General features: G+C 45.9%; 1 protein-coding gene across 3 annotated transcripts in view; it reads left to right on the top strand.

The window, feature by feature from the left end:
• Positions 1–14580, top strand: part of WDTC1 (WD and tetratricopeptide repeats 1) — a 31746-nt gene that overhangs the window by 9166 nt on the left and 8000 nt on the right. For 2 of the 3 annotated variants that reach the window (XM_080379173.1, XM_080379174.1), the window contains 13 exons: positions 578–661; positions 1579–1625; positions 2837–2948; positions 3402–3589; positions 4237–4419; positions 4738–4832; positions 5888–6003; positions 7126–7201; positions 8481–8577; positions 9750–9923; positions 13155–13390; positions 13769–13937; positions 14359–14551. In XM_080379173.1, coding sequence (XP_080235299.1) covers positions 578–661; positions 1579–1625; positions 2837–2948; positions 3402–3589; positions 4237–4419; positions 4738–4832; positions 5888–6003; positions 7126–7201; positions 8481–8577; positions 9750–9923; positions 13155–13390; positions 13769–13937; positions 14359–14551 — 1770 coding nt within the window. The other variant, XM_080379175.1, reaches the window with a different exon arrangement.

Below are 14580 nucleotides of genomic sequence, written 5' to 3'. Positions count from 1 at the left end.
TCCCTTCCCTGTAGAACAGGCTGTGCTGTGGTACTGCAGCTACGCGCTCCTACACCATTTCTGATGAAAGAAGCCATCTCTAAAGGGTGTTGTTCAGTTACATTCCCCAATACTTTGCCCCGTGCTGGTGGTGCTTCAGCACAGATTCTGCGTAATGGCAGACTTCTGAGCAGTTGTGGTCTAGTACTGCAGTCGTCAGGAGCGAGTTGCTTCTGAAATCCATGCCAAAGGGTAATGACAGGCATTCCCAGGCTCTTCTGCATCTTCTGTTTCTGGCCCAAAGCAGGCAACTTATTCTGTCTCAGTGTGGGCCTCTCAAACCTTGTCTTGGCTACCCTGCTGAAGCCTGGCAATTGGATAAAAGTAATTTAAAACCAGTTCAGGGGTAAGGATTACAAACTGCCTACCTGGGGATGATGTAAATGATGTCTCCCTGCTACAGGACAGGTACCTGATGCTACGGACACCCTAATAGCAGGCAAGGTCCCTGCTTGGTTTTTCAAGTTCTTGAGTCTTAAAGGGGAAAAGGAGTGTCTTGTTTGCTGTAGTCAGTGTGGTGCTTGTCTCCTTTGTGCAGGAGAGGGGTGCGCTGGGCTTCGAACGACACTATCATGTCACTGATCCATTCATTCGTCGCCTGGGCCTAGAAGCAGAATTGCAGGTAAGTGGACAGTGTTTAAAGAGCAAACTGAGCTGCTGCTTGGACAACTTTCTGCAGAAACAGCAGCATGCAAGAGTGTATGGAATTCTCTCGTATGGGATAGACACTGATTGCTTAGTCCCCTGAACTGCATTAGAGCCAGGAATAGCTCAGTGAGATCTTGTGTGAGCTTTCTGCATTACCTAATGCACCTACAAGCGAGCCTTTAATGGGTTGTACCAGCTAATCCCAGCAGTGGTGCCTGAAGACAGTAATTGTGAACGATTCAAGATACTCGGCTCCAATGCTGAAGAGTGCAGTGTGTGGCCTAAAGAGTAGGTTGTTGTATTGCAGTCTGACACAGCTTAGGAAGATCTTAAGATTGTCTTGGTTTGGAGGAGGAAAGGATTCTTTTGTCCCCCTTTTCACTTGCATCTTCCGTATCAAATGCTACTCGGTGCTCCCCTAGTCTTTCCTGGTACAGTTAAGTTGGATCAAGATGGATGATATAGTCACCCAGCAGCAAGGTGCTTCTAAAAGAGTTATTGAAAGTGCATTTTCCCTGCGTTCCCAGAGAACCTGTACATGTAATTTGTCAGCCTAGCCAAGGGCTTTTGAAGCAAAGTCACCTTTCCATGTGTACAGCGGGATTTAATCTGTAGCCTCTGAGACTAAACTGCCATTTTATTCAATGCTACTTTTTTTGTTATTTGTTTCATTTTGCCTTTTCTACCCCAACTGCTATAGCATGTCTGTCTTTTCTGGAGATGCTTATCTGTCCTGTGGGTGGTTTTTTGCAGAGCTGGAATAAAAAAACCAAAACCTGCTTGTATTGGAACAAGTTGTTATATGCGGGGAGCTCGTTGTGTCCTTAGAACAGCTCTGTTGGATAAGTCTGAAATTTGTGTGATACCATCTTCCCTTTTTTTCTTGCTCAGGGTCACTCTGGGTGTGTCAACTGTCTAGAATGGAATGAAAAAGGAGAGTAAGTATTTGGCTTGATTCAGGGGATCAACAAACTGATAACCCCAGGTTCTCCCAAGAGTAGGATGTAGGTCATTTTATCATAAGCACTGCTTCCCATTTCTATTAAACAGGAGCTCAAGCTCAAAGTTTGGGGCTATAGTAGAGCTTATGCTTCAAAAAAGCTTTATTTTGTTAAATATATCCAGATATTATTAGAAATGCTCCTCTAGTGAGTTCAGAAGGGAAATGGTCAGACTAAGAAGTGGAGATTGACGGTTGCTACTCTTCTCTTAAGTGGTATTATGGATTATAATGGATCTTTAGGATTTGCCCAGCTGGTGGTGACATTTCCCCACCCCCTTCACCATGCCGTTAAAAGCTTCTGCTGGGGGACACAGATATATGTAAGGGAGAGAGGTAGAGCATTTACCCCTTTGCAGTTTTTGAGGCAAACTAAACGTAAGACCATTTCTGTTAATCACGTGGAATGAAGAGTATCTGCATGAGAAATGACTGGATAGAAGGAAGAACGTGTATTTCTTGACACACTTCTTACAAGATCCAAAGTCTGCTGTCTGGTACTTTTCAGAATTATTTACCAGTGAAAATTTCACGTGCTTGAAAGAGATCTGGCTACAAGGAAATAAGTTTAAAACAGCTGATAGTTGCAGACGTCAAATTCTTTTGCTTGAAATGAAGGTAGTTGTACAAGGCAAACAGCGCCTTGCAGCACCCCTGCCACACCCTACACTTAAAAAAACTCTCTGTGAATCACTAAATGAGCCCTGGCTTGGGACTGCTTGGGCACATCTAAAGTCCAGGAATGAAAGCCTTGGCTTGGGTTCGGGAATGATGTGGCACGGTTAACGCAGCCAGGCTAATAAGGAAAATGGAGGCTCTGCATTTTGTTGTTGACCAAATGCTCCTATTGTTTTCCCCTGGGCCATCTGAATCTGTGGTGAGCTGGTTCAATGAGCTAAACCAACGAAAAACACTCGCTTTTTTTTTTTTCTTTTCTATGGAGTTGATATTTGGCTGGTTTAGCTCCCTGAACAGGCTGAATGGATTGGCGCATGGGGAGCAACAAGAACGCATAGCTGGGAAAAGAGAGAGGAAGTGGGCTTCTTAGAGCTGAATTAACTTAATGGCTGTCTGTGGTCAAACCACTCTAAGAAATTGGTCACAGCTTAGAGCAGAAGAATATGTGATGCATACTTCTGTTTCTTTCAGCTTGTTGGCCTCTGGCTCTGATGACCAGCATACCATTGTCTGGGATCCTCTGCACCACAAGAAACTCCTTTCTATGCACACGGGACATACTGCAAACATATTTTCTGTCAAGGTATGTGGTTAGAAGGAATGAACAGCTAACAAAATCAGCAGCCTAAGCAGCAGGAGAATAGATCGTTGCTGGAAAACGTTCTCCTGCAGTCAATTCCTGCTCACCCCCACCCCCAATAATTTAGTATTTCTAATGTTAGGAAAGAATTGCATTAAATCTAATACCTGCACTTCTTAGTTTATGCATCTCCCAGGCTCATCTCATTCTCTCTGTAGATTCAAAGGAAATGGTTGTAGCAATTGGGATGTGTGATGAAGAGACTATTTTGTGTGCTACTGTAGCTGGTGACTCTTTGAGTGTGCACATGGGCGTATGTGTAAATGTAGGTAATAACATGGGTCGTCCCGTGTTCCTAAAGCAAGCTGCTCTGTAAGCTGCCAGGACAGCTCAGCGGTATCTATGTGAACAGCCTCAGCACTTCTCAAGTTTGAATGTCAAATCTATCTCCCACAGTTCTTGCCACATTCAGGGGATCGGATCCTCATCACGGGAGCTGCAGATTCCAAGGTGCATGTCCATGACTTGACTGTCAAGGAGACCATCCACATGTTTGGAGATCACACCAACAGAGTTAAACGGATTGCCACAGCTCCCATGTGGCCTAACACCTTCTGGAGTGCAGCAGAAGATGGGCTAATCAGGTACAGAACTAGTTGTTCTGCCCCCACATTAATTGGATTAGGATCTACTGCAGTATGTACTATGCACAGATCTGAAAAGAGACTGTCTCTATACTGAAGAGCTTAAGCTAATCTCTCCTTTTCCTGAAACTGGAAGGATTCATCTTGAAATGTAGACTCCACTGATAAATTCTCTTCAGTTCCTTTGTTTTCCTCCTCTGAAAAGGGAGGCCAAGAAAGGAACATGTCAAATGGAAGGGAGATACAACAATAAGTGACGTTTCCCTCCAGAGTCATTGAGATGCTTAAATGAGTAATGTTGCTACGAGAGTTTGTTCCACTTTTCGTACAAGCTACTGTTTGTGAGGTCACGACTTGGAGTTTAATTTGAATAAATCTGTGCACATTAGGGAGTTGGTATTCATGGTTATTTTGACATTGTGTATTGAACTGAGATGCTTCCAGTAACCTGTGGCACAAATGACTGTTAATGTCATTTGTGTCACCTCATCATGCACAAGCCAGATAATGAGGTGTAGGTCACTACTGAGCAGTATAAAGGTGCTGCTTTGAGTGGTCTTCAGCTTGGTCACCACGGAAAGCTGACCTGTCTTACTGCTGCTGTTGTCTAGTGACATGGATTGCCTGACTCTCCCTTCCCTTTGCAGACAGTACGATCTGCGAGAGAACAGCAAACGTTCCGAAGTCCTGATAGACCTGACAGAGTACTGTGGGCAGCTGGTGGAGGCCAAATGCCTGACGGTCAACCCCCAGGATAACAACTACTTAGCAGTAGGAGCAAGCGGACCCTTTGTACGGCTCTACGACATACGCATGATCCACAACCACAGGTGATGGCAACTAGCTTTTCTGGGCCTTCTGGGCATCCGTGAAATGTACAGAAATCTGTTCAAGGCTCTGGTGGGAAGGGGAAATTGCAATGATCTGGCACTTGCGTGTCTCACTGTGAAGTTTTACCCAGCCTTTTCTGTCACCCACAGTCTTTTTGACCGGTGTGAGTGCACTGGGGTGGTGTGAAGCAGGCTTGTGACTGCACAGCTGTACAGGCATGAGGCCTTGCCCTCACGTGTGAACAAGAAGTGTCAGCATAGATCAGGTTTCCAGCAGTTGAATGCTGTGGTTGTAAGACTGTTCTTCTTTTTGGCTAGAAAAAACATGAAGCAGAGTCCTTCAGCTGGAGTACACACATTCTGTGACAGACAGAAACCCCTCCCAGATGGTGCGGCGCAATACTACGTGGCAGGTACTGGGACCTGTGCTGGGGGTGACTGATGGGACTTCTAATGCCTGGAGTGGAGTTCTACCCATCACACAAGAAACCACAGCTGGGAAGAGTTCTTCTCTGATACAGAGATGTTCCATGGAATTGCAGTTTATTTCACTTCTATGCTGTGAATTCCTGCCTATGTTACGTGCCCACTTTCCCTGATTTGGCAGTGGTGTGTGGTGGCGAGCTGGCCTTGCTTCTTGTCTAGTGTAAATGTCTTTTTGTACTTTTATTGGAAAGTCAAGGATTAGATAACCTGGGCTGTAGCCTTTCTCCTGGAAATGGTCCCAGCAAGGCTGCTGTTCAAAATCTTTTTGGCAAAGAAGTGGCTTGTCCTCATCCTGCAGATGACGAATCAGCAATGCGGTATCTGGGCAGTCTAGTGACAATCTTCTCCAGTGCTCGTTATTTACTATCTTTTTTCCCCAAAATGTTTGGGTTTTTTAGAATATCTTAGACCAGCATGTTCAGCAGACCCAATTTTGACAGTCTTGCTTCAAATGAGTCCCACTAGAGGATTCCTTAGGTCCCCTGAATTGGTCATGCAACACATCTGCTGTCTGAAGCAAAAGAACCTGCGTGTGAGCTGAATATTTAGGAGCCTTGCTTTGGTTGTGCCAAGGGCTTTACTAAGGAAACCTGATTAGAGGGTTGAAGATGGAGGTATTTGTTTGCAGATGGCCACAAATCACAGAAGCCAAATCCGCAGTGAGTCCCTAAAACTGAGATTTGCTGTGTTCTGCAGACTTCATTGTTAGCAAGCTAGTTATAATCCAGTCTTCTCTTCATATGGAGATGGCCTTGCAGAATTGATATCTAGAACTTGTGAAAAGGCAGCTGTGCACATCTATGTGTTTTGGTGGCTAATGGAATGATTCAATAAACAGCAGTAGGAAAAGGAAAACCACTTAGGTGTATGCACTTCATGACATTGCTCTCCTAACAACCTCTTGTAAAAGGCAGCAGCTGGAGTAGGACAAAGACAGCAGTTACTAGTTACGCTAATACTTACAGCCCTCTTCTCTCCACAGGGCACCTTCCAGTGAAGCTTCCAGACTACAACAACCGGCTGAGAGTTCTGGTGGCCACGTACGTCACCTTCAGTCCTGATGGCACTGAGCTCTTAGTCAACATGGGAGGGGAGCAGGTAAGGAGACAGCTACAGTTTGGCAGAAAGCTTCACCTTCGGTTGTGTGTGTTGGATCACTGTATGTTGTTGTGCATTCTTGAAAATGGGTATAGCAACTTCTCTGTGGGTAATATGATTGATTTTTAAACTGCTTTCTGATTCATTCAGGTTAAATGCTTGGTACTAGGAATTTATTTGTTATGCTACTGCGGATCAAACTTAAACCGCATTCTGTTCTGGTTTTCCAATTCACGTTTCGTTCTCTGGAAGAGGAAGAAAAACAGTTCTGGAACTGACCTTTGCTGACCTAGAGAAGATTTCATAACTCATTCTTGAAACATCAAACTGCTTCTGTAATAGAATCTAGTGAATAAGGAACTTAGAGAAGCAAAGGCCTTCACCTGGAATATTGATTGCTTTAATTTTAAGCGCAGGGTGATATTCATGGATCTTTTGTAAAGCCTATCAGTGAAATGAGAAAATCCTCCTGACAGCATTAATCAGCATGGATTAAGGAGGAACTTCGCTTGTGGGCAGGTTACTCTGTGGTTGTCCTCTGCAGATCTTTCTCACACGTGCACTCATTCCCTGTAAGAGAAGGTGCTGAGTTAGATGAATTGTAGGTCTGATCTGACCTGTCAGTTCCTATACCAGTACAGTTTTAAATTAGGGCTGCTTTTGAAGTTTCTCAGGAAATCCTGGTTTCATCTTAGACTTTTGCCTTGGTTTAGTGTGCTGCCCCTTTTCTGTCAATGAATGTTTGATTTCTTCATGATCACTGTGTTAATGAAATAGTTAAAATATCTTATTGGAGTTGAAGCTTTTTGAGCAGGTTGGTCTGTGGTCAGGTCATCTGTTAAGTTCTGTAGGTGTGGAGAGGGCTTTCTTACCTTCAGAAAGACACAGATCCCATTTCTCAGCATTATTCTTTCTGAACCCAATGCTGGAATGGAACACACCACTGGTACTGCTGTCATCCTGTATGTACCCATCTATAAACAAGATTCCCAGTTAGAAAACTGGAAATAGAAAAGCACGAATGTGGAACCATATACCCGTCTAGCCCTGGTTTATTTCTGTGACTTGAGCATCTATGTTTTGCTGACTTTTACTGTTTCATTCTCTTTCTTCATTCCTTAGGTCTATTTGTTTGATCTAACATACAAACAGCGACCATATACTTTTCTCCTCCCAAAGAAATGCCATACTTCAGGGGGTAAGTATGATGCTATCGTGAAATCACGTATTACACAACTCTTTTTCAGGGGGCAGCTCAGAGTGGGCAGAAACTAGGAAAATTAAGTAGGGCACGGCTGTTGCTGAGGTGTTTCTGCAGTGCATTTCATACCCTGAGCTCTAAAACCCTTCTACACAGTGACAAAATGGGTGTCTGGAGGGGAGAAGTGAGCTGTTGGGAGTTGTACGTGTGTGTCAGCTAAGGAGAATGCGTAAAGCTGTTCTGAAAGAATAAAGTAGACTTTGTAGAGTGGTTGAGGTCCTGGTATCCAGCCTTCAGCTAAGGGGGGAAGCTTTGTGAACACGGAAATGGTACATTGTTTTTATTTTTTTGAACTTAGTAGTAAAATGTAGAATACATCTGTTACCCGTTTATATACCCATTAGGAAGGAGACAGAATAATCTCTTCCCCTAGTCTAAGAATCTGGCCTGGCACTAATATCCCTCCTGGTGGTGAGATAGTTGAGTCAAAAAGTCATTTATTTGATGAGTAAGTATATCCAGAAGCCTTTTTATCCCTGGCCCTGTTCCTTACAGGGCCTGTTTGTACACAGATATTGCAGGCAGCACGCAGTGAATCGCTGCAGTGTTGTTCCCCGGGCAGAGGCTGACTCTTACCAGGGAGTGTCCCCTGCTCAGCCCCTTCCCTGTTCGCAGCGTGCTCTGGCAGAGTTTGATCTGTGTACTCGGTGTGCCTTAGGCCTCAAGATAACACTCACATCCTGGTGGCAAATACGTGCCCTGCCTGCTTTACTCTTCTGTCTTGAATGCATGTGGGTGATCTGTACTGTGGTATCTGGTGAGATCACGCTTTAAATGGCAAGGACAGCGTTTGAACAGGCTCACAGTGGTACAGTTGCAGCAAACACTCCACCCTGTTGGGCACAGAAAGTTCAGGCAAGGGCTGTGAAAGGCGGTATCAGTACAAAGGCTAAACTTCATGTGCCTGCACGTCTCTGCACACTGAAATCCCTGAGCAGTTCAGTAGACTGCTTGGACAGTGTCCCCAGTTTCCCAGCCTGTGAAATGGTTGCAGGAGCACTCCCAGCTGCAACATAAATGTAATTTGTAGAAATACAAGCTGGAATCATGGAAATTTTATTTCTGCTCTGAATGGGGCAGTGGCGTTGGCTTGGCTCTGCTGTAAAATAAACCCTGAAGCTTCAGGTATTAGTTTCTATAATCTACATTGTATAGATATATATGTAGATATATATATAGATAGATACTGGATTTTTTTTCCCCTCCTAACCTTCAGAAGTGCAGAATGGAAAAACCTCTACCAATGGAGTGTCAAATGGCATCCATCTCCACAGCAATGGCTTCCGCTTGTCCGAAGGAAGAGCACATGTGAGGTAAGGAGACAGCTCTGCCTTATGGCTTTGTTCTTGTCCTCTTCTTCTTGCCAGGGTTAGGTGCTGCTAAACAAGCTGTGAAGTGCAAATCCTCATGGCATGTTGATTTCATTGTCGTGGCCTCTGTCCTAGGAGCTGTATTTGCTTCTGGCACGTGGGCTATGAACGAGAGTCAGATCAGGCAAGTGTCCTGGAAGAAATGGTGTCCATGAGGATTGTTCCCCTCTTATGATGAATTACTGTGGACAAAACTAAGAAATTATTTTTTAGGCCTGGAAACAAAGTTTCCTTAGTTGTCCTGAGTGGTTGTTACTTCCTGACCTGCGGGATCTGTGTCTTAGTAAGTGGGAGAGGCTGTCAGGTCGAAAGGGCCTTGCTTCCCTTTGCTTTTTTTGAGCACCTTTCTGCTGCAAACTGAACTGAAGCAGCCAAAATTGCTTTACTACAATGACACTGGAGTCATTACTCCTTCAGTCTGCATGTGGGCTAGGAATGGATGGAGAGCCCTTTTCTGTTGTTCCCGCTGCTTGCTTTCTTTAAGAGGAAAATGCATTTGGGGCAAAGCAGAAGCAGACTTGAGGCACATCTTGCTGCCTCTCCCTCCAGCTGATGAGACATGGTTAAAAGTCGAGACAGTTGCTTAATACCATATATGGGTAGTCTAGGTTCCACCAAAGTCGTTTTGTTGAATGTTTTCAGCTTGTTTCCTCTAGATGGCCCCTCTACCACGGCAGCAGGGATGTGGCTGGAATTTTTGGGTTGCTGAGCATGGGCCTTGTGCAGCCCTGTGAACTCAGGTGCTTGGTTTCCTTCTGAATTTGCATTTTGTTATACGTTGCTGAAAGAAGACTGGAAATGTGGTTTATGCAGTCAAAGCAAAGATGTGTTGGTGAAGTCTGAGGGATTAGGTGTTTAAAATGCCCACTGTTTAATTTTGAGTATATGTAAAGAAAAAAGTGGGAACAGTCAAATGATGATCAAATAGAAACTTTCCTCCTAAATTCAGGTTATTCAGGTTCAGGGTCTCTTCTGCCTTTTTTCTGAAACTTCTGGTATTAGCTAACGCTTGCTGGACTTGTGGAGCTAGAACAAAACACTGCAGACGTTTAACTGGAGTTAGCAGAGCATTAGCACGTGAGACTTACCTGTGTTCCTTTCTTCTTTCACTTCAGTCCCCAGGTGGAGTTACCTCCGTATCTGGAGAGAATCAAGCAGCAAGCCAACGAGGCTTTTGCTTGTCAGCTGTGGACTCAAGCCATCCAGCTATACAGCAAAGCAGTCCAGAAAGCCCCCAATAATGCCATGCTGTATGGAAACAGAGCTGCTGCCTACATGAAACGCAAGTGGTAAGGAGGCAAAGAATTTCAGAGTTTAGTGTCACAGGCACTGCTGGCGCCTGACTTCCGAGTACCACAGATACCTTGTTGTCCACTGCAAAGCACCTGCCTTCCCTGTGTGCGGAGCAGGGTTGGGGTTGTTGGATCAAGCCATAAGTGGGTCACCTCTGGCACAGAACAAGGGGATTACACAGCAGCATGTGTTGGAGAAATTACAGCCACAGATACCGCACAGGCAAGCACAGCTGGTAGTAGCTCATCTTTTTGCCTACTGGCATGCTGAGTAACGTTCTGTTCCCTTTGTGTTGAAAAAGAAACCAAAAATCCGCATCTGAGTAACAGCATTATGAGTGTCTCCAAGGGTGTTTGCATTTCTTTGGATGTTCTGATCTGCATTAGAGTGTGGCTCTAAATCTGCTGTCGGTGGATGAGGTAATGGTTACTATGCTTTATAACTCCATACCTCATGATATAAGATTGTTGTAGGACTACCTGGAGTTGGTTTGGTTGCTGCTTTATCCAAGTAACTAGTACTGCAGATAGTCAGATGTGACCCAGCGGCTCCCCTGTTACCCTAGCTAACCCACATTCCCCTTGACTGGAAACAAACCTCTGAGGGATCTGGGGAGGTGGCAACTGGTGCCTCAGAGTCTGGGGGAGTTCTGTCTTGGTTGTTGCAAAATACACTGTTAGCCTCTGCAGTAGGTAATGTCTTCTCTGACCAATAGCCAGAGCTGCGTCTGCAAGATACAGCCGAGTTATTTTAGTATCTGTCCCCTTGAGCAGAGTAAGACTGAGTAGCATGACTTGCCATTAACATATTTAAAATAGCTGTGGTCCTTCATCTACATTTGCTTTGTGAGGATATCCTTCTCCTCCCCCTGCTGAAATCCCCAGTATGAATTCTCCTATCTTCTTGCCAAGATAAAGAGCAGCCAGCAGTTGTTGTGACTGTTGGTAACTGGCCTACTGGCTGTTTTGCAATAGCAGAGATTTGGGAGCTGCCTCAAAAAGACCTCAGTGTTCAGAGGAGAAGAACAATAGGTTGGGATTAAGGAATGGAAGACAGAAGCTGAGTGCTGATCTCATGAATGACATTTTTCTTATAGGAATCGTTTTTCCCGAAGGATGTTGGCAGATCTGAACCTTTCTGTGTGTCAGCTAGTGCTTTGCTGCAGTTTTTGGTAGCAGGAAGACGTGAAAATATATGCACAATGGGTTTCTGTCGCATGCAGCTATTAGAATTTAAATAGTATTGAGCTGATACCTTCTCAGGTGCAGAAAAGACAGGGCACTTTTCTGCTAGGAACAGCTACTGGTTGTGGCAGAAGGTGGCTGGGATGTCACCAAGAAGGAGGGTGAAGCAGTTGGACAGTGGCCCATGCTGAATGACTGTGTGACTCTAAGGTGTTCTGCACGTTGGAGCAGGAGCAGCTAGAGGCCACCCTGCAGAATACTGCAGGTCTTGCTTTGGCCTCATTCTCTGACTAACGGAGAGATCTAGAAAAAAGGGAGGTCTGTAATTTCCTAACCTCCCCTTGCTCATCTCCCTTAAGATGCTACTCCTGCTCTGCAGCACTTCTAAGGCTGTCCTTTAAAAATTTGCTCATAAAAGCCAACTGCATCATTCTCCAGATTGCTTTGAGCAGTCTATGTTGACAGTACTTAGCTGATTTCTAGTTAGAGCATTTTTGCACAAGCTGAGTCAAATCTGTAACAATGGGAGAAGTCACTGTCTGCTTCACATCTCAACATGTACGTCTTCACACCAGTCTGTTGGGCAGTCGGACACTGTAGTTGAGGTTGAAGGATTTTTGAGGGTGGCAAAGCAGCTAATAGCCCAGTCAGCTCTGAAAATGTGAGACACCCGTCTGTCATCGTAACAGGTAACTTGCATTCACTGTTTCTTTGAATAAAAATGGCCTGATGCTGTGCATCCAGCCTCCTGGATTAACACAGACACAGTGCTGCTAAGACAGCCCTCAAGAACCATATTTTTTCTGTTCTGCTGCAGTTCTCATGGGTAAGGCACTCCACCTTCTGTACTGTGCTAGCAAGCTGTAAAATGTGGCCAAAATCCACCTAGACAGGAGAGAGCAGACAGGATGAATGGTTTGCAAAACATGCTTGTGGCACTGAATAAGCACTGCTTAGCACATAACCCAAAGATTTGGAGCTCCCTTTAATAAGTAGAGACATGGGAACACCTCTTCCCTGACAAAGGCTCCACGTGACCTAAAATTGTCACTCTGTGGAGGGTACAGGGCAGTTCGCCCCCTGCCTCTTGGGACTGTTTCAGACTTGGGTAGGTGCAGTGCACGTAGGTTACAGGTGTGAAACCATTATTGTTATTAGCCATCATATGGAGATTTGGCACTCTCTTAAGACAGACTGTGATGCCATTGAACAGTTTAGGCTCGATGCTGGTACACCAGGCGTCAGCTCAGGCTGTTTTCTCAGCCTCTGTCAGGCTGAACTGAATACCAGCACGCAAGGCTCGTTGAGTCTCCCCTGCTCCCAGAGGCATTCTTATTCCCACAGCCGTGGAGCTTAGGGAAGTCCAGCGTAGTCTCCAGTAACTGTAAATAGGATATAAATATCCATTATGATACTAGTCTGCTATAGCGCTGCTTTCTAAAACTTAAAGGGTTTTCCTATAAAAGCGAGAAAAGACTGCCACTTTAGGGATTTGGCCATCAGGGCTGTGAAGCCCAGTGATGGTCCTGTAGCTCCTTCCCGTGGGGCAGGGGTGCGCGGTGGGCAGGGATGCGCGGTGGGCAGGGATGCGTGCTGCCACGCCGTGCGTCCACCAAGGGGCACGCGTGAGCTGCCGTGCTCTGTGGAGGCCCCGCTTGCCTTGCAGGAGAGGCCTTGTGTCTGCTTGGCCAGAGGGCTGGTGCATCCTCCATCTTCAAAGGACTTCCCGAAATGTGTTACAGCAGTGAGCTCTGCTCTGGCGGATTTAAAATGGCAGGTCAAGACTTGCTGGGCTCCCCTGTGTGGTCACAGTGCAGGGCTGGCTGCGTAGGTGTGAGGGTATGTTTGAGAAGCGGGGCTTGGTCAGACGGTGCTCCTGAGAAGCAGCAAATGCTGTTAGTAGGCGAGCTTGTGGGGTGTCTGCTTGCGTGGAGAGAGCTGGAAACAGCAAGCTTTGGAGTGAGATGAGGGCTGGGAAACGGCAGTGGAAAATGTATGCTGTTTCTGCTTGGGCTGTCTAATCCACCACTCCCTTTTCTTCAGGGATGGGGACCATTATGATGCTTTAAGAGACTGCTTGAAGGCCATATCCTTGAATCCATGCCACCTGAAAGCCCATTTCCGTCTTGCCCGCTGTCTATTTGAACTCAAGTACGTGGCAGAAGCACTGGAGTGTCTGGATGACTTTAAAGGGAAGTTCCCAGAACAAGCACATAGTAGTGCCTGCGATGCACTAGACAGAGACATCAATGCAGCCCTCTTCTCCAAGAGTGATAACGGTGAGTGCCAGTGTTCGGTGTGGTTCTTCAAGGTTATACTAAAATCTAATGATCGGACAAGGAATTTTCTCCTTAAACTGCCACTCTGAAGTAAAGCTCCAGTTTCTGAGGGAGGTTGATTGTTACTATGCACAAAAACTGGCCTGAGCCTGTTCTTGCCGTGTGCCTGGTCCTGGTTTGCTCTTGAGCAAGAGTTATGATAAAAGGAGTCTGATGTACCCAGGAGATAATCTGGGAGGAAGCGTGTGCTCTAAGCCCAGCTCCCTGCTGGAATTGTCCTTAACTGTTCTCTAAAGCTGTTGGGGTCTCCTGGAGTGCTGTTTGCTTAGAATGTGTTCCTCCCCAAATTGTGATGAGGGAAATCTGTTGTCCTTCCAGCTGAAGACAAGAAAGGGGGTGGCCCCATCCGGCTGCGAGCCACAGGCCGCAAGGATTCCATCTCAGAGGATGAGATGGTGCTGAGGGAGCGCAGCTACGACTACAAATTCCGATACTGTGGCCACTGTAACACTACTACAGACATCAAAGAGGCCAATTTCTTTGGCAGGTATGTTGGCAGAGCGTATAGGGATGCAGGACAGGAGTGTGAGCAGCAGCAGAGTGCTCTCTTCCATCGGATAAAGCTTCATGCGTAGCCCCATGTGACTGTTCATAAAATGATGCTGACGCTGGTTTGCAGGGTTGAAAAAGATGACAGAAACCCTCCTCCTTGTGTGGCTGCATGCGTAGCTGGTTGAGTAGCAGATCCACAGAGGACCCGGTTGGGCTAGCGTTTCAGGAAATCCATTTGGGATTGAAAACGTGAATCCCGGGGATGGAGGGAACCAACACAGAAAGCTTTATCTGGATCCATAAGCATGAGGGGTGGCAGCCTGCTGATTATAGAAGCCAACTGAGATTCTCATGTCTACTAGAGACTAGCTTTGGCTCTGAGCTGTGATCTCCAGTCTCTGCTCCTCTCATCCTAGCAATGCACAGTACATAGTCAGTGGGTCAGATGACGGCTCCTTCTTCATCTGGGAGAAAGAAACCACCAACCTGGTTAGAGTGCTGCAGGGAGACGAGTCGATTGTCAATTGTCTCCAGCCTCATCCCAGTTACTGCTTCCTGGCTACCAGTGGCATCGACCCAGTTGTACGACTGTGGAACCCTAGGCCAGAGGTAAGAGCCACGGTGAAAGACTGTCTTGT

The sequence above is a fragment of the Falco punctatus genome, assembly GCF_963210335.1.
Source record: "Falco punctatus genome assembly, chromosome: 3".
Taxonomy (NCBI): domain Eukaryota; kingdom Metazoa; phylum Chordata; class Aves; order Falconiformes; family Falconidae; genus Falco; species Falco punctatus.
Note: the sequence above shows the minus strand (reverse complement) of the source record. Positions and strands in the feature narration are given on the sequence as shown.